This window comes from Nelumbo lutea, chromosome 3, assembly GCF_056320005.1.
Source record: "Nelumbo lutea isolate HS-2025 chromosome 3, American lotus-T2T, whole genome shotgun sequence".
Lineage (NCBI taxonomy): Eukaryota > Viridiplantae > Streptophyta > Magnoliopsida > Proteales > Nelumbonaceae > Nelumbo > Nelumbo lutea.
Genome location: NC_142686.1, coordinates 39593829 through 39613734, shown reverse-complemented (window position 1 = coordinate 39613734; position 19906 = coordinate 39593829). Strand labels below are relative to the sequence as shown.

The 19906-nt window shown below is 40.9% G+C and overlaps 1 protein-coding gene across 1 annotated transcript; it reads left to right on the top strand.

The window, feature by feature from the left end:
- Positions 1-1571: 1571 nt before the first annotated feature.
- Positions 1572-3920, top strand: LOC148864391 (short-chain dehydrogenase TIC 32 A, chloroplastic-like). Its single transcript, XM_088974166.1, has 8 exons — positions 1572-1940; positions 2043-2274; positions 2397-2476; positions 2590-2746; positions 2851-2932; positions 3043-3130; positions 3237-3283; positions 3390-3920. The coding sequence occupies exons 1-8, from the start codon at positions 1817-1819 to the stop codon at positions 3567-3569; spliced, it is 990 nt and encodes a 329-aa protein (XP_088830292.1). The 5' UTR covers positions 1572-1816; the 3' UTR covers positions 3570-3920.
- The last annotated feature ends 15986 nt before the right edge of the window (positions 3921-19906 follow it).

Sequence of the window (19906 nt, the reverse complement as noted above, 5' to 3'; positions counted from 1 at the left end):
CTCCAGGAGGCTCGGCAGTCGGCAGTCGGCAGTCGGCACCGGCACCTGGTCAGAAGTGCCGAATTCAAGGCCGTGGTCCCGTGGAATGGAATTAACTACTTGACCAATCCCCCTCCGCAAGATGACAAACCCATCAATTGCAAATTTGCAATCTGGAAGCCCTCACGGGCTAATCACGTTGGCGTTGTTTCCTACGACAGGTGTGCCACGGTGCCACCATTGTATTTCATTCTTTCCTCCCCTACAATCACGTCACGTGCTAAATACTCGAAGCCTTTAACCGTTGCCGACTTTCCTCTCTCACCCTTCTCACACCTCAGCACTCTCACTCCTTACAACTTTCATTCAGACCTGCTTCGCACATATCACAGGCGTTGCGTCTGCTCTGCTCTACTTTTCTAATCCCTTTCCAATTTCACACAGTGGGAAAAAAATTGGGAATCCAAATCTCCTGCCCATAATAATTCTGACCACGTCTACTCAGATATCACTACCCTTGTATAATATGAGATGTTTTCTTGTGTGGCTGCGATCATGTGGATAAACGGGGCAAAGTTATCGTGGGCAGAAGATCAAGACTCGGATATTGGTGGTGTCGCCGTACAAAAAAACACAATAAATACAAAAAATGAAACATATTGCGAAGGTGGTTGCCGGACACCTGGAGGAGGCTAATTTGATGCTAGATGCGCATTAACGTCTATCAGGGCCCAATTGCCAAACCAAACAATGCGGATTATTATTTTTAAACCCAAAAAAAACAAGTAATTAATCCAAAGAGGTTTTCATTAAAGTATAGCAGCAGTTAAGTTAAGATATACCACTGACACCGATGGCTGCTTTTTAGTTTTTTTTTTTCTTCTATAATCAAAGCAAATTCAAAGTCCCCCAAGTAGCAATAACGAAAGGCCCACGTGGTTACGGCCTCTTCCTCCTATTCATGATTTGAGTTTCAAGGTTCCTGGTTCCATTTCGATCATAAGATAACCAACCAATACCAACGGTTTTCTCCAATTATCCTCCGGCATTTTTCTTTTTGGCGGGGAGGTGGTTAGAGTAATAGATGGGACCCCCACCGTCTAAGCTAAGCATTCCAACTGATGGTCATTAGACCTAACAGATTATAATTGCACGAAGCATCCGCCTGATTGGATAATCATTAGACCTAACAGATTTATTAAACTTCTTTTAAAAAGCTAAAACAGGAAGATTTAAAAAAAAAAAAGAAAAAAACAAATATTGGGTAAATGGGAATGAGATGGTATACTATTACTATCTACATTCTAAACAATGCACTTGGGACCCGCTGATGACAGAGACTCAGGGCTCTCTCTACTCTCTCCCTCTTCGCTTCTTTCCCTTTTCCATCGTTTCTATAGTGGAGGTTTTTATGATTGTCAAAATTTGGGAGGAGGTTTTTGTATTTTATCCTATTATTTTTTTGAAGATAAGGACTTACTAATCGGGTACTTTCTAAGTTTACAATAGAATACACTATATTTTACTTTACTAACACTGATTTAGTTTACTAGTTCCGATAAATTATATTAACTTGCCATAAATAAATTAATATAGAAGCTTTTGAGTTTTGAGTCATCGAAGTTTTCATCTTGGTCAATCAATCAAGCCAATGACAAAGAGGCAGTCTTCTTCCCTCCATCTCTTTCGTCGATACGCCCCCTCCTCCCCCTTCCTCCAACTATTTCTAATCCATCTATATCGTTCTTTCGAGTTTGGACTTGGTTCCAAACCAGACAAACAAACCACCTCATCAACCCTTTCCTTCATTCCTTAGCCCTTTTGTAATAATAGTGAAATGCTCGACACAGTAAAATACCTTCTCGGTTCGGTCGGCCCCAGCGGCTTCGGCTCCAAGTCGACGACGGAGCAGGTCACCGAAGCCTGTCCCGATCTCCGCTCCATTACCGCTATTATCACAGGTAACCCCCACTTCCCTAGTTTCATGTACATTACTCTCACGTTAACAGGCATTCTCTGTCTTTCTCCTCTCTTGTTTTTTAAACCACTTGATTTACCTGCAGGCGCCACCTCTGGGATCGGAGCTGAGACGGCACGGGTTTTAGCGAAACGTGGTGTCAGGCTTGTTCTCCCAGCTCGTAGCCTGAAAGCCGCCGAGGAAGCCAAGGCTCGTATTCTGACTGAGTTTCCGGAGTCTCGAATCTTCGTCATGGCTCTCGATCTCAGCTCTCTTTCTTCCGTTCGAACCTTCGTTTCCGAGTTTGAATCTCTCGACTTGCCTCTCAATCTGCTCATGTGAGTCATGTCAGCACCCAAGTCAAAGAGAATTAAACTTGTTCTATTTTTTTTCCTCTTATTATTTACTTTATTATCTGGTTCGATCGATCGAACGAACGATCTCTTTTTCTCGTTTTCAGAAACAACGCTGGGAAATTCTCCCACGAACATGCAGTCACCGAAGATGGAATCGAGATGACATTTGCCACTAACTATTTGGGTACAGGGATTAATGACAATTTCCATTTTCTTCGATTCTTCTCTTCTTTCCGTTTCCGTCTCCTTCGTCTCTCCTGTTCCCTGTTCTTAGCTAATTTCTTTTGCCATTTGTAGGTCACTTTCTGTTGACTAAAATGCTACTAAAGAAGATGATTGAGACGGCAGAAGTTACTGGCATTCAAGGCCGAATAGTAAACGTGTCGTCGACGGTCCACAGCTGGTTTTCCGGTGATGCAATCCGTTATCTGGAAATTATCACCAGAAAGAAAAGGTAAGAAGGAAGTGAATCGGAAATTGTCAGATTGTCTCGTTGGATTGATTGAAGAAAATAAACAAATGGTTTTGACCTCTCTTGAAATTTGTCTCCATCTTCAGCCACTACGATGCCACACGTGCCTATGCTCTCTCGAAGCTCGCCAACGTTCTGCACACCAAGGAACTGGCACTCAGATTAAAGGTGATTATTTTATCCGAAACAAAAGAGAAATTTTGTTATTTTCTCCTTTTATTTTCGTTTTTATTAGTCTGTGACGCAGAATTAACCGAATTCGTTTGTTCTTTACTCAGAAAATGGAGGCAAATGTTACTGTGAATTGCGTTCATCCGGGGATAGTAAGAACAAGATTAACCAGAGATCGGGAAGGCCTCGTTACAGGTGAAGCGAGCTGTCAACTACATATTTTAATAATCTGATATCTAACGATATTCTAGTGTATTCCGAATTTCAAGCATTGAAAGGTTCTGTTGATAAAAATTTTCAGATCTGGTGTTCTTCTTGGCTTCGAAGCTCTTGAAAACGATTCCTCAGGTAATGCTCTTACCTTTTAACTGTTCATCGACAAACCACAGTCCCGAACTATGATGGGGTGAACCTATCTAATCTGATGAGGTGAATATGTATGTATTATCTTCAGGCTGCTGCGACAACTTGCTACGTGGCCACTCATCCAAGACTGGTAGATGTCTCAGGCAGGTACTTCATAGACTGTAACGAAGCTAAAAGCTCAAAACTGGGGTCGAACGCGCACGAAGCTGCAAGGCTATGGTCCGCCTCCGAAGCCATGACCGCCGAGAGATTTAAAACCAATTTTTGAACCAACCGGAAACGATCTACCGAATGTGACTAGCCCAATCGGAACCGAGAGAGTCTCTAGATAAGTTTAATGATCATGTGCTTAGGGCATGCATCGGAGTTAACACTGTTGAGCGTGTACGCCGTCTCAAGTACAGATAAATGAGATGATTAGTCAACCAATCAGCTTTAGATACAAGTGAAGAGGTTAATATATAATAATTATATATCTACATATATATCGATTTATACAAATAGGAAAGCTGATGGAAGCCCTTGTTCAAGGCTAGCGGTACCTATCTTAATCTTACTGTACTAATTATTCATTAGTATGTAATTAGGGACATTAGAAATATAAATGGGCATTTGTTAATCTTGTAGAGTTGAAAAGGGTCAGGATGGGTGTTGTCCAATTAATAAAAAGAGAAAATGTGTGAAGAAGTAATTAGAACATGGGCTCTGGGATTGGCGCATCAAATATGGTTCATGTGGTTACCACGTGATGACGTGAATGCTGATTTCAGATGTTGTATCTAATGAGTTGTTGTTATATTATATACGGGTCCACTAACATGCGCCAATGGATGGATGCTTCCAATTTATTTAAGGAAATGTGCACGTGGCAGTGGCCCCGGTGCCACAAGCAGAATAAATTAGAACTGTGGGCACAAATACAATCCTGCCATGGTCTTCGAAACTAACAATTCAACAAGACGTGAATCAGTTGACAAAATTTCATGGTCAATGAATCATTATCATTTCAAGCGTAGTTAGTCATCTGCTACCCACTAAAGACTGAAAAGCCCAGCCCGGCCCGGCCAGGACCAGGAGGCAGGAGCTAGCTGAACCACCGACCACAACTCGACCATTGCGTATTTGCGCGCAAGGTGGAGAGCACCAAGTTGGGAGATGTGAATAAGTGTGTGTGTGCTCAACCCATGCCCCACACATTGTTGTCCTTAATTACGGGTGCAAGTCGGGCGGGATGGTCGGGTGTGTGTGCTCAACCCATGCCCAATCCTAATAATTGGGCCTAAGGTCCCATTCTAAGGTGAAGTCAAAACAGTTCGACTCGGGTTCAGCCCACACTAAATTTTGGTGCATTTCAATTGAGTTTGGGTTGGTCAATCATCCCAAGCTAAAAATTGAAGTAATTTGCATATATCTTTGGTTTACCAAAAAAATAGTATGTTATATATATGCAAATATGCATTTATATGTATGCATATATCTCAGTCTGGTTAGGCTTGGGTTGAAATAAGGTCAGGTTGGATTTGGCTAACCAAGGGTTATGCCTTAGCCCATCCCAAAAAATATAAAATCCTGAAATTTTGGGCCAAGGTCCAACCTGAGGATCAAAATTTCAAGCCCAGCCCATATAAAATTACGGGATGGGTCAGTCCAGGATTAGATTGGGCCCACTCAAGTTACACCACTATCCCTAATCGCTTGGTACAATATCCTGAGATCAAGCTGGCCTTAACTCTGGGCTGGGCTGAATGTTGCCACTCGGTACCAATCCTAGAAGTGGTTTTTGAAATGAATAGTTTTCAAACCATTACATTGGTGAAAGCCCCCATAAATGTCGTTATTGATGTATTGTACAGGTTTCTCTATCTTTCTCTTCCTCTCCCCTTTTCTTTCAAACCAAATACAGCTTCGCTTGCATTGAAATAAATTAGGTTTAAAATATAAATTGTAATTAGGGTCCATTCATGGCACCTTGACCATCTAACTTGAGGGGAACATTTCGTTGAATCCAGTGAATTGAACCACTTTAACAGATTGCCTCTTTCAAGAATCAGCCTCAAACAAATTGCATTTATTTCTATGAATAAAAGAAGAATATTTGAATAATGTTAAGGAACGCCTCCTCGATCATTCTTGCAATCGGATGGTTAAAATCAATTCTCCCGTTGTGTCTGTCTTCGGCAACTGGGATGATGCTTATGTACAAATTTCAACTTCATCAATATCCTCCAACTAATTATTGGAACAACAAAAGAAAAGAAAAGAAAAAAAAACTCAAGATAGCCTGATTCCGGTCGTTTATTTTTCTTTTTAAAAAACCACTTGTCAACCTTCTAGTTCTGGGCCAATCTAGCCAACCTTCTTAGAACAACTCATCACTTGGCGCACGCATTTGGACACTCGGGTGCCAAACGTCCATACTGTTCAACACTGTCACTCTCTCATGATCACATTAAACGGAGAAACTGAAAGCGAGCTGCCTTCCTTTTTTTTTTTTTCCTGCTATGGAAGCCCCCCAATATGGGTTTTGTTATTACACTACTCATCGTAAGAAAATTGCTTTCTTTCTGTTCTCTCAACGTGATGGTGGGTGGTAGGTCGAAGTTACGTTGGATGCAAATGCAAGAAACAATTTACTTTTGTTCTCTTCTTGTTCATATCCTGTAGATTGTTTGATTTTTTGTTTTGTGTATCAGAAAAACGCTGGGTATGCCTTTTCTTCTACGCTTTCAGCCAAGTTTTCCTTCTACATATGTCTAGTCTTCCAATTCTGGAAAGAGGAAAAAGAAAAAAAAAAAAAAGTGATGATAAGATTGGACCAGACAGTGGATGGCCGAATGGGACTGAATTGGGACTGGACCCACCCATCGGTTCTCCTTGATAGCAAATTATTAGGACCACGAGCAACATTGTTTAACTGAACAAGCAATATGATCGAAGCGTGCCTGGTCTATTCAGCTGCGTTAGCATGAACGTGGGGTCTCATCTATGTCAGGCCAGCGAAAAACTATTATTATTCATTATTGCTTATTGGTGCAGTGCTATCTATGTCAGGCCACCGAGAATCCATGATCCATTATTGTTTATTGGTGCAGTTAAATATATATTTTCTACGTCTGTTGCTCACAGAAGAACAAAGTCAGGGGAGACTCACAAAGTAGAAGATTAACGGACAGACGAATTCACCCATTTTATGTAATGCAGCATTTTAATTTATGTTGTCAAATGCGATGGCTCTTATAACAATAGATAGCCCACCCTCTTTATGATATTACTCTTTTCATTCTTTGTGAAGAGAATTAAGCATCCATTTGTGAGGGGCAGATCCGCACTGGAAACATAAATACAAAGGAGATGTTCCCAATGTGGGACTGTAGTGGTGTATTGGCACACTGTTGGGAGCATGCATGGTACTGGAAAGTAATTTAGTGCTACACACGCACGTTGTATTGTGCATCTATGTATAATCCAAAAGGAACAAAACCCTACCTCCATTTCGCTCCATATGGTGAAGGGAGGCCGCCAATACGATACTGACGGTGTCACTGACATTGCCATTTGCCAATGGCTCACAGACGTTGTTGGTAGGTGAAACCAAAATCCAGTAACCCCGCTGTTTGAAACTCTTCCCAAAGAAACGACCCTTAACCCAAACGGAATTTCCTACCCAACTCCCCTTAACCACTTCTGTCTTCTTGATTTTCTTGCATAGAAGAATTTTTTACCTCTGTTTTTGAGTGATATTTAGGAATTCTTTTACCTAATTTATTTACTCCTGTTAGGAAGGATTTGGGAGTTATTTACCTGTACCTATGTCTTTGAGTCTTTGTGTAATTGTCTAGGCCTAAATACTATGAAAACAAAATATTGGCATCTGTTCTATTAGAGGAACATCCATTTTCAAATTAGAGGTATGGAGATATATTAGGAAAAGCTTTAATAGAATTCATAACAAGAATTTTGCCCATACCTAATTTAAGAACAAGTATAATAATGCTCAGAAGAAAAGAAATACTGAATATCTCACACTCGAAAATAAATGTAGATTGTGCAACTGCTGCTGTGTGATTTAATTTGGTGTAGCGTCATTAGTCATTAAAGATCACAAAGAAGTTTGTTATGGGCTGAGCTATTAATCTTCCTTGCCGTTTGATCGGGGAAGTTGAAGCCCATCCAGTGCTTTGTGCTTTACTTTTACTTTTTGCTCGTGAGTCGTGACTCGTGACTTCTTGGGCCTACAGTGTATCGATTAATTAATTGTATAAGACTGTGGTTGGTGGATCTTTCTTCTCCCTCTTTGCATATTGCCTCTTAAGTGATGCTTATCTTCAACCCATAATAGGGCACAATCATGATCAGAGCCATATGGGCTTTTCTAAGCAAAAATGAGCTCAATCTTCAATCCATAACCCCCAAACCCCAAGTCTCCGCTACAAGCCTACGACTAGCAGAACCTTACCAACCAGCCAGTTTGCACTTTGCGGTGGTAACATATGTCTTTTTATAGTGGCAATGTTTGTTCTTTTATGAACCTTACGGTTGTATTTGTTTTCAGTGTAAACGTGAATCGACACAAAATTCCACCATCGATTTGTATTTACCCGTATTTGTTTTTAGTGCAAAATTCCACCATCGGTTTGTATTTACCCATATTTTCATGCACCCATCAGCTGAGTTTCCATCGATAATCGATATAAATTATATATCGATTTTATCAATATGCTTTTATATCAATTATCACGTCTAAAAATGTTCCAATGGTTCATAAAATTTTAAATCATCAAATTTGAATTCCATCAATTGAATTTTACATTGATGGAGTTTACACCAAAAATAAACGCAGCCACAAGTCGTAACCTCATTCATCTGGAAGACTATAAATGGGGTTCAGCTGTTCTGGGACCCATGAACATATTCCAGTCGTGGTGATTGATGCATTTTTAAATGCATACAAAAAGCAAATTTGTATGTTTAAGAAGTTAAAATTGCTCAGAGCATGCCCCCTTTTATCAAATTAAATAAGGAGATATCCAAAATCACAACGGCTGTGTTTGGTTGTAGTGCAATTTTATTTGCACTAACATAAATGCATGGGAGTGTAAATGAAAAAAAAAAAGTAAATTGTGGTTTAATTTAGTTTTGGGTTTTACTTTATTCTGCATCATGTTTTATTTTATTTTATTTGTAATGCAATCAAATAAAATAAGCTAAAGTTAAAAAAAAAAAAGTTTAAATTTACACACAAATCATTTGTACTACCATAATTTTGTATCAGTACAAAAATTTATTTGCATTGCAATCAAACACAGCCTACATAACAGAGAGGAAGCCGTTAAAAGATCCTTTTCTGACATGTTTTTTGGCCTGTGGGAAGTTCACAAACATGTGGAAAGATCGAAGCTATTGAAAGCAAACGAATAATCCGAAAATAGAAAAGAGGTGGGAGGATCGGACCGAATTCATCTAATGATCCAAACCTCATTGTAAATCACGTTAACAGTTTGTGACAAAAAAAAGCTATTTTCGTGTTCTGCTTCCAGAAGCAACTTATGGAATTTGAACTCTTTTGCCTTGTAAATTAATAAAGGGTAAATTTCTTAAACTATTCATATGGTTTAGTTAATTGATTAATAAAAGGCAAATTTCTCACAATTGACTAATTTTACCTCTACCATTAGCTTTCACTAATGTTTCGTCAGAATCTGTGGACATGTGACACCACGTAGCCTATAAATTTTTTTAAAACCCAATATTACCCTTTTCTTTATCTTTATGCCTTTCACAAATCAAATAATTTGTTTCCGGTGATTGCAAGGTGACTGCGGTTGAAAATTCTGAATCTCAACCTCTGTGCCACTGTGGTTCACGACATCAGCTGACGGAATCGTCACTGCAGCTGCTGCCGGATACTCCATCGGATGATTCAACCAACAAATCAAAGCACTCCTCTTTGCGAGCGACAACCACCCAAACCCTCAAAAGCTCAAAGGAAATACGAGCACCCTCTGTCAAATCAAATGTATGGAGAAAAAGAAAGAACGGTTCCTTTTTCTAATGCAGTCAAGCTAGTTATTATCCCATTTAAAGTACCACCACAAACAAATCAATCATTCATCAGACATTCAGAGCAACAGAGGGAGAGAGAGCTAGTGACAATGACAATCCTTTGTACAAACATTCGTTAGGCCATTGATTACCTTCTCAAAGCTACCGCTAATCTCGGAAACCATTTATGTTCAAGCTTTTGTTTCAGATTGTGTTTATTCCCGTCCTCTGTTTTCTGTTCCTTTCCACATTCGGATCGATGTAGCTGCTCTTGCATATGTTTTCTGTTCCTTTCCTGGTTCAGACCGATGTAGCTGTAGAAATTGCTGTTGCTCTTGCATCTGCTTCTTTGGTCTTTAGAAGATCTGACCCCTCTTTTATGTAAAATCATGATTTTCAAAACTGACTTGGTGACCGAATCAGTCAGGGGTCCAATTATTGAGTCAAACGGTCTGATCATTTGAACTGAATACTTAGCCCATTCTGATAAAAAATAAAAAATGGTCAAAACTGTTCAAATGGTTCAAACGATTAATAACCCGCTTCAGCAGTTTGCTGACCAAAATCAACGATTTTGGAGAAAATTTCGGTTTTTAAGAAAAACGGACCAGTTCCCAAATTTTCCAATCCGACCACCGGTCCGGTCCGATTTTGAAAACCATGTGCATAATAACATATAATTGTACAGCACAACCATAACATACATGTTTCATAGTACAGTGGATGAGGTTTCTCCATCCATTTCTGTCTTTTTTTTTTTTTCCTTTTTTTCTCATATCCCCTAAAATGAGACGGGCATCGACAGTCGAGCTCCCACCAAACATTACCCCCACACTCCAGTCACCCCCTTCTTCATGATTCAGAAGTTAGAAGGGGTAAGCTTTTAACTTGGTGGATCTTCCAAACCAAGGCTCCTACCGTTAGTAGTAAACTAGTAGTCTATTAATAGCTTCACATAACAAAGCCACCCCAATTTCAGTGGCAAGAGTTCTGATCCGACTGAACCACTGAGCTTTACAGACCTCATTGCATTGCATCATTGTAAGTGGAATTACTTTAAACTGCACACAAACACCCCATACGCGAGAGAAGGAAAAAGAAAAAGAAGAAGAAAAAAAAACAACCCCCAAGTGAAATGTCAAGTTCTTTTCTGTCATCTATGGCTTTGGCTGCCTGTCTGTCAGTAGTTAATCTCCTCCATGACTGTATAGAAATGGTTTTTGTTGGCAACAAGTAGAAACCAATGGTGGCATGCTCAAGATAGATGAGCTTCACATCTTGGCCAGCCTTCTACAACCCTTCAGTGTAGGCCAATTGTCAATCCTAGACAAGGTCCAGACCTGCCACCACCACTAGACTCTTCGGGAACTCCACCCCTTTGAGGCTCTTGTCGTTGGGACCGAATGGATTACATGTTGGGTGGTCTATGTCCACCCCTGTAGGAAGAAAAGCCCATCGAACATTGGATTGAGTAGTATATTCCCCATTACTTAGATGCCTGGTCTGACCCCTCTTACTCCAAGCTTCTCCTTACAAGATCTATGATGTTAAACATTAGAGAAGAAAAAAGAGCTTGTCGCAAGACCTCACCGTTGCCGCTGCAACTACAACCAGCAACGGTGATATCTTTCTTCTCTCATTTATTTTATCTTTCTCTCTCAATTTCTTCCCCATCACCGCCACCCCTGTTTTTCGTTCCCCTTGCCGCCCACATCCAGGCTTCACTGGAAGTTGAGGTGAATATCATCGTTGTATACTTAAAATCATCCGGGGAGCAGAAACCTCCAGCCCTCCACTAATGACCTTAAATCCATCCTGGGATCAGGTATTTGAATGTGGGTTTTTATAGATTTGGAGTTGGGAACTGTGAAATTTTCGACTGTTTTAGCAGCGGACCTTGTTCTCAGTAACTGTTTTCATCACCATTCTCTTCGCCCTACTATTTTCATCACTGTCGCTACTCCAATCTGCAACTCACTGCAGCAGCAGATTTGGACCTGGTGGACACAAAATCCCTTCTCGAACCATCACCGCCACTCCTCTCAGATCCACTACAAAAAGGTTCTTTTTAACCACCGGCCAAAGGTTGCACCGGTGATCTTAGCACCCAGTAATGGAGTGCTGGGACAATGATGGATTCTCTTTTAAACGGAAGGGCAGAAAGGACATTTCAATGTAACCGTAACAATTGTCGAGGGTACTGTAAGACAATTTATGAACAGTAAAAATGGAGTTTGTCAATTAGCAAAGGATAGTTTAAAAAATTTGCCCATTAATAAAAATGTAATTTGGTGAAACTTTCCCTAAAGTTGTCTAAAATCTTTGATACACAGAGATATGATATGGAAAGAGTTTTGATCAATCAAAATCTATCCATGAATTTTGATAAATAATATAGGATTCACTATCACCTTTATGGTTCTAGTTTATTGGCTAGTCGCTTTTTTGGATATCATATCTTTTCCGTATCATGGTCCAATTCCTACTTGATATTTACATGCGGCAGAAAATTCCCTCGAGGTTTATAACATCGTGGCCCCTACACAAGTTTACACTGACATCATGCATTGGAAATATCTCCTATTGTTGTTATGGGAAGAAGTTTCCAATACAGTTGTGATGTGATATGATGCGCCTGTAAGACACACTCTATGGAGCCCAGATCACCTGCCAATAAAATAAGTTCCAACACCCTACAAACAAGATCTAACACCACACCACACATCTCACTATGAGATGGAATTCATCATAAAAATGAAACCTGTCCTGTATAAAATGTGTGATGTCAGATCATGTTGATAGGGTGTTGGCAGGTGATCTACACTCCACTATGTGGGGTACAGATGCAGATTCGGCCTACACTCCTTTGGGTGAAAGCCCGAGGATGATGCTATTGTTAAATATCCAGTTTGCCCTTAGAAGATCGAAGATGAGGGATCACGGGCACTGCATGAATCTCTGATTTGCAGCGACCGTGGTTGAAACCCAAGAGCAGATTTATATGGCTGACCTCAAGAAAGAAAAAGAGTCACTGAATTTTAGGGCTTCTCTTTATCTTAATTTGGTTGAAAGTTGAAACAATTGAAGAAATCCATTTGTTTTCAATTCATAGAATGGATGTAAAGTTTTTCGGGCTGAAACTTATCAGAGCTGCCCCTTGTTATAATTTCTTGATTTAAATGCTAAAATGAATGGAAACATGGCTCAAATATTTCAGTCTGGAAATTGTTGTGTCCATAAATGTTATAATTTCTTGATCATAATTCCAAATTAACTAACCCAAGAAAAAAAAAAACGGAAAGGGTGAAAAAAAATAATTCTTTCAATCTATCTTGTCTCTATTCCGTTTCATTTTCTTTTAAAAGAGGTTTCTGAATTGGTATTGCTTTTTGAGATCTGTTGTTTTACTCTGTTTTTTTTAATCGATGAAAGCAGATGCCCGATGAAAATCAAGGGTAGTCTGAATGCAGCACACATATTTTACATGTAGAATGGATATGTATTGTTTGTTAATATACATGATGGCGTGTCATGGTTTTGATTTATCAGATTCAGATGATTGAACCGCTGACCCATGACCTAGAGACAAAAATGGTTTAATCATTGAATAGTTTTTTAAAATACTGCAAAAATATCTATCTTTCTGATTTCCCCAATTGCAAGTCCACCATGAACATTGTATTTGTCAATCCAAATGTATTGAGACATCGTCCACTGAAACAGAGGTCTTAAAGAGAATCACAGGTGTTCAAAATTGAGTTTGCCATGTAAGGACTCAATTTGGCCAGATTGTTTCAGAGAATTAGAAGCAGACAGGAATTTTTTTTTTTTTTACAATTTAGGAATACAAATATAAATATATACGATACAAATATATGTAAAATAATACAAAATACAAGGTTTTACACACTACAAATTTACATTTGTACTCCTTTCAAACTGAGCCTTTTATACAATATAAGACAGCAAAGAACTAGAATCACCATCCGCACTGAAATAAGGAATGACAATGAGACGGGATAGGGATGGGAATCCATCCCCCATCCCTGCCTCCACTAAAAACCCCAACCTCTTCCTCGTCCTCATCTCGTCCGGCAGGGACAGGGGATTTCTCCATTCCAATGGGTATCCCTATCTCCACGGGGATCCCCACACCCCCACTCCCCATCATTTTTATGTTGTCATATTAATTTTATTTTTTCATTTCTATTTCATTCTAATTTTTTAATAAAATAGTTAAAATTTGCATTGCTCCACAGGAATCATCAGGTGTTTTGTGTCTATGTATCGCTTGTTGATTAATTATTGGAGGCTTATAACATGTCTTTATATTATATTTCTTTACACTTTTACCTCAGCCCAACAGGCAACTGTGCGGGATTGAATTAGAGATGGGAAACCGATATACCAGTAACGGATGTTAGATATCTCATAGATTTGTGCTATCGGTAGATGTTTTTATGTGGGAAATCAAATTCCACCTGTGAATTTGGATAAATATTATTTGGTTGGTTAATATGTTTATAATTAGGGGTGTCAATGTTATTCGAAAATTTGGTTTCGAATTTGATATTCGATATAATTGAATTGAATTTGGATAATTCAAATATTTAATCGGTCGAATTCGAATATTCTATTCTTACCGAATTGTTAATTAGATTCAAATTCGGATATAACCTGATTCGATTCGATAAATATTCAAATTCAGTCGATTTATTTAATTCTTATATATAATAATTAAATTATATATAATAATTAAGTTGTATAAATGATTTATTTACTTTATATCAATAAATTATTTATTAATTATCTAAAATAATTAATTAATCAATTTTGAATCAAATTGAATATTCAAATATTTAATCGGATTCAAATTCAAATATTAATTTTCAATATCCATCGGATATTGGATTTTATAATCGGATTCGAATTTGGATATTGCTTGATCCAATTCGATTTCGATCTGTTTGCACCCCTATTTATACTACCGGTCGAAAACTGACCCAAAATTGGAATCGCTTTGGTCACTGGTTTGAATGAACGTGTTCTTATAAAAAAAGTTGAAAATATTAAAATAAAAAAATAACATCCAAAACCATTGAATGGGTCAAACGGGTCAACAGTCCAACTGCCTGGGTCAATGGATCGTTGACCACTTCAACGGTTTTTGGCCAGGGACAGGGTTTGGGGTAAAATGGAACTGGTTGTCTAAACGGTTCCCGGGCCGAACGGTTTGGCCATCCAAGTCAATGGCAGTTTGAAAACAGTAGAAAATATAGAAATCCCCCTAAATCTCTTCAAATGGCATTTTGCTGGATTCAAAATCCTATTTATAATACATACTTTATATCAATAAGGAGTACAAATGCAAATACGTAGAGTGCAAAACCTTGCATTTTGTATTATTTTATATGCATTTGTACTATACATATGCGTAGAGTGTAAAACTTTATATTTTATATTTTTCTGTATGTATTTATACTGTATATATCTGCATTTGTATTCATTGAGAAGAATATAAATACAAAGTTCTAAAATATAAAACCTTGTATTTTATGTTATTTTATATGTATTTATACTATACATATTTATATTTGTACTCCTTCTAAACTGAGCGAAGCATATGTGCTTACATTTAAAGAGTTTTTAAAGAAGCAATGGTTTGACATTGATAACGGAAAGATTCCATGTCTGAAAACTTGAAGGGAATCAATCGTTTCATAAACAAGTTAACCAATCAGATGGCTATTCACTGAGGTTTTGATTGATTACCATGTCTTCCGCCATTATAGATTTCCCCTAGTTTAATTATCAACACATGGGCCCAAGTAGAAAGAACAAGAAAAAGAATATGGCCCGTTAAAAATAAGTATATTTAAATTAAAAAATTTTTGAATACTTTGAACCATGGTCCCACCACTCCCACATGATGAGAAAAGAATAAAAAGAAAAGTGAGGCCCTACACTATAATTAAATTACTAATAAACTCTATTTTGGTTTATCGATGAAATGAAGGCCACAAACCACAAAAACAAAAATATATATAAATGTAAAATTTGCGGTAAGTGTTTGTTTCTAATTAAAGTGGAACAAGACAAGAACGGGACCAAAAGTCGAACCAAAGTTTAGGAAGTGAAGTTAGTCACGAGTTCATCTAACATAAAATTACGTGTGTGATGAAATAACATTGATTTGTAGTTGGCAATAAGGACCCAAAGTTGAAGTTGAAACTTGTGGAATGAACTCATGAGCGCGTACTGTATCTTTTAATTGCAACATGTGAATTTATATGGGCCTGGTCTGGGGGCCCATATCTGTCAGCCACTGTAAACGGGACCATTATAATTACTATTACAAAGAAAATGACGACATCACCAGGGACAAGTTCAGAAAGCACATGGTTGAGTAAGCACAGCCAAAGAAATGCATTTGTTTTTCTATGCCTGAGGGCGTACTCTCCCCATTCCCAATTTCCTTTATGGAGTGCAAGTGTAAGTGTTTGCACAGCCCCAGATACAAACTCCACTCATGGCAGCTATTTTTGTACTCAGGCCCATGGGTTGTCATCGGATCCGTGCCTGCTCTTGTTTGCCTAACGGTCCGAAACAATTATTACTTATTGGCTATACGTGGTTATACTTCTTTCTTACTTATTATTATATGCAGCGATTTTTATATTGACACCGGAAGAGATTCTAACTATTACTTTTATGCTTCTAATTCCTCTCTTCACCCACAGAATCTTTTTTTTTTTTTTTGTCACATGAAAAACGTGTGTCGCGTAGAATTCAGAAATTTGTGTTAGGCCTGTCAGAGGCAAGTGGTCTCATCACAAACTTTACATGAGTTTTCCTGACCTCTCCATTTTCACATGTGTGGTATTCTTTTATTTTATTTTTTGAAAATAACCCCATAGTTGATACTGCTACATCATTTATCCCACCGTTTCTCCTCCCTACTCAACGTTTGCTAATTCCTCTCCTCATCAATTTCTCTATTTTGAAACGGCTAAGCACCTCTGTTTCTTCTCTCCCATTTTGTATCAATTTCTCTATTTTGAAATGGCTAAGCACTTGTGTTTCTCTCCTATCTTGGAGGAAAAAATTTCCCCAACCATTTTCTCCCTCTGCTCAACGTTTCTTTGCCATACCATCTTCTTTTTCCCCAGCCCTCGTCATTTTCTCTAATTTGAAATGGCTAAGCGTCTATCTCTCTCCGTGTGGTAAGCACTTTGTGATGTAATCATTTTTCGCCACGTACCATTTTTTGTAATGTATAAAATTTTTTGGCTAAGTACCTCGTTATTTGACCCGATGGTGTCGTGCCTTGGTGATGACCTCCTTGGTGGCGAACTGTTTGGTGGAAAACTACCTGGTGGCGAACTGCCTAGTGGCAAGCTCCCTGGTGATGAAATGCCTAGTGGCGAACTGCCTGGCGGAGAGCTACCTGGTGGCGAACTCCCTACTAAGTGGCCTGTGACTTAGAGAATGGTGGAGCTCCCTGGTGCAGCGCAACCCGACTACCCTCTGCATGAGGTGGTCTTCTTTCCTTTGTAGGCAATGAGAGCTGAGGGACCTGCGAGAACTCCATCTTTTCCTCCCCTTTGTAGGCGACGGGAGCTGAGGGACCTGCGGGAACTCCATCTTTCCTCCTCTTTGTAGGCGACAAGTGCTGAGGGACCAGCGAGAACTGAATCGAAGACCCGGGGGTATTTTCCCGGTGGGGGCTCCTCGAGGCTTAAGTTAGCACTCTGATTGTAAAGAGCTTTGAAGATAATATTGGAGAAATGAGAGAGCTAGAGAGTAGGGATTACCTCCACATTTTTTCCATCCCCTTCCCCTTTGGGGGGTGAGGTCTTTATATACCAGAGTCCTCGCGGGTTAGGTGGGTGAAAAGCCTCCAAATGGTAAGACGCGTCACATCCCATCAGAACCGGGGTACGGTGGTGAACTCCTCGAGGTCGTCAGGCTGGCACTTGTGTCAGGCGGCCAGGTTGGCGCCTGGGCTAGGTTGTCAGGGAGGCATCTGCGTTAGTCGGCGGGTCAGTGTCTGGGCCAGGTTGGCGCATGTGTCAGTCGGCAGGTCAATGTCTGGGCCAGGTTGTCAGGTCGGCGCCTGTGTCAGTCGATGGGTCAATGTCTGGGCCAGGTTGTTAGGTCGGCGCCTGTGTCAGTCGGTGGGTCAGTGTCTGGGCCAGGTCACCAGGCCAGCGCCCGTGTCAGTCGGCGGGTCGGTGTTTAGGCCAGGTCGTCAGGCAAGAGATCTTCCTGCGATACGTCAAACTACTCCTGTACCGAGCTACTCTACAAGTGGCGAGCTGCCTGTAGCAAGCTACCTATGGCGAGCTGCCTGTGGCAAGCTGCCTATGGCGAGCTACCTGTCGCAAGTTGCTTATGGCAAGCTGCCTATGGCGAGCTGCCTGTGGCGAGCTGCCTATGGCGAGCTGCCTGTGGCGAGCTGCCTATGGCGAGTTTTTAAGAGGCCACACTTAGTTGGCATGAGGTGCCATATGTCACAATTCCATTGGAGGGCCAAATCTGCCCTCATCAATTGCCCCCCACTCCAGAGCTGAGAGTAACTCAACGAAGGGAGGATTTTTTTTGGCCCGTAAGTCGACGAGCTAGTAAGTGTTGATCCAATTCCTAGTGTGGCCGTAGGCTTTGAGAGTGACTCGTAATCTACTCTTCTTTGACTTTTGCCTGTGTTGGAAAGGCGATCGGGTCTTAAGCGGTAATGTCGCCCGTAGGCTTTGGGAGTGACTCGTAGTCTACTCTTTTTTTACTTCGCCCTTAAGTAGTAATGTGGCCCTTAGGCTTTGGGAGTGACTCGTAGTCTACTCTTTTTTTACTTTGCCCATGCCGGAGAGGTGACTGGGTCTTAAGTAGTAATGTGGCCCGTAGCCTTTGCCTGTGAGGTGTCGAGCTATGATTGTGCTGTATCAGCTTCGTAATGCCGGTCATCCACTCCTACAAGAAGCTACTAGGAGCTCGACCTTCGGGGGCAGCACTACTAACTTTAGGTTGCCAACTCACACGGGAGCCTTGGAAGGCTCAACCGGTAAGGGCGCCTATGTAGTCTATTGGCTGTCAACTCCCACAGAAGCCACGAAGAGCTCATCTTTGTAGGGAGACCTTGCGGAGAGGACTGATGAGGCATTATCTGAATTGAAAATAAGGTTGGTAAAGCTACTTAGTCCGTTAGCTCCCTGCATAGTCTTTGGGTTCATAAAAAATGTAAACTATAAAGCAATAGCTTCAATTTCTAAAAAGTGAGGACTTAGCTTTGGTAAGATGAGAACTTAGCTTTTGTATGATGAGAACTTAGCTTTTTGTAGCGTGTTCCCACAGACAACGCCAATTGATGTAACCATTTTTGGCCACGTACCATTTTTTGTGATGTATAAATTTTTTTGGCTAAGTACCTCGTTATTTGACCCGGTGGTGTCGTGCCTTGGTGATGAGCTACTTAGTGGCAAACTGCCTGGTGGAGAACTGCCTGGGGGCGAAATGTCTGGTGGCGAACTGCCTAGTGGTGAGCTCCCTGGTGCAGAACTGCCTGGTGGTGAACTGCCTAGCGGAGAACTACCTAGTGGCGAACTCCCTACTAGGCGGCCTGTGACTTAGAGAATGGTGGAGCTCCCTGGTGCAGCACAACCCGACTTCCCTCTGCATGAGATGGTCTTCTTTCCCTTGTAGGTAGTGAGAGTTGAGGGACCTGCGAGAACTCCATCTTTTCCTCCTCTTTATAGGCGGCGGGAGCTGAGGGACCTACGGGAACTCCATATTTTCCTCCTCTTTGTAGGCGGCGAGAGTTGAGGGACCTACGAGAACTGAATCAGAGGACCTGAGGGTATTTTTCCGACGGGGGCTCTCCGATGCTTAAGTTAGCACTCTAATTGTAGAGAGCTTTGAAGATAATATTGGAGAAACAAGAGAGCTAGAGAGCAGGGATTACCTTCACATTTTTTCCATCCCCTTCCCCTTTGGGGGGTGAGGTCTTTATATACCGGAGTCCTTGTGGGTTAGGTGGGTGAAAAGCTTCCAAACGATAAGACTCGTCACATTTCATCAGAACCGGGGTGCGGTGGTGAACTCCTTGAGGTCGTCAGGTTGGCGCCTAGACCAGATTGTCACGGCGGCGCCTGCGTCAGTCGGCGGGTCAGTGTTTGGGCCAGGTTGTCAGGTCGGTGCTTGTGTCAATCGGCGGGTCAGTGTCTGGGCCAGGTCATCAGGTCGGCGCCCGTGTCAGTCGGTGGGTCGATGTCTAGGCCAGGTCGTCAGGCAAGAGATCTTCTTGTGATACGTCAAACTACTCCTGTACCGAGCTACTCTACAAGTGGCGAGCTGCCTGTGGCAAGCTGCTTATGGTGAGTTATGGCGAGCTGCCTATGGCGAGCTGCCTGTGGCAAGCTGCCTATGGCGAACTGCCTGTGGCAAGTTGCTTATGGCAAGCTGCCTATGGCGAGCTACCTGTGTCGAGCTGCCTATGGCGAGCTGCTTGTGGCAAGCTGCCTATGGTGAGTTGCCTATGGCGAGCTGCCTGTGGCGAGCTACCTATGGCGA

What these genes read in the sequence shown, in the direction of transcription:
- LOC148864391 (XM_088974166.1), top strand. Translation starts at nt 1,817, where the DNA reads ATGCTCGACACAGTAAAATACCTTCTCGGTTCGGTCGGCCCCAGCGGC. An exon ending in CATTACCGCTATTATCACAG is followed by an intron (nt 1,941 to 2,042) that starts GTAACCCCCACT and finishes ATTTACCTGCAG; the next exon opens with GCGCCACCTCTGGGATCGGA. An exon ending in ATTATCACCAGAAAGAAAAG is followed by an intron (nt 2,747 to 2,850) that starts GTAAGAAGGAAG and finishes CTCCATCTTCAG; the next exon opens with CCACTACGATGCCACACGTG.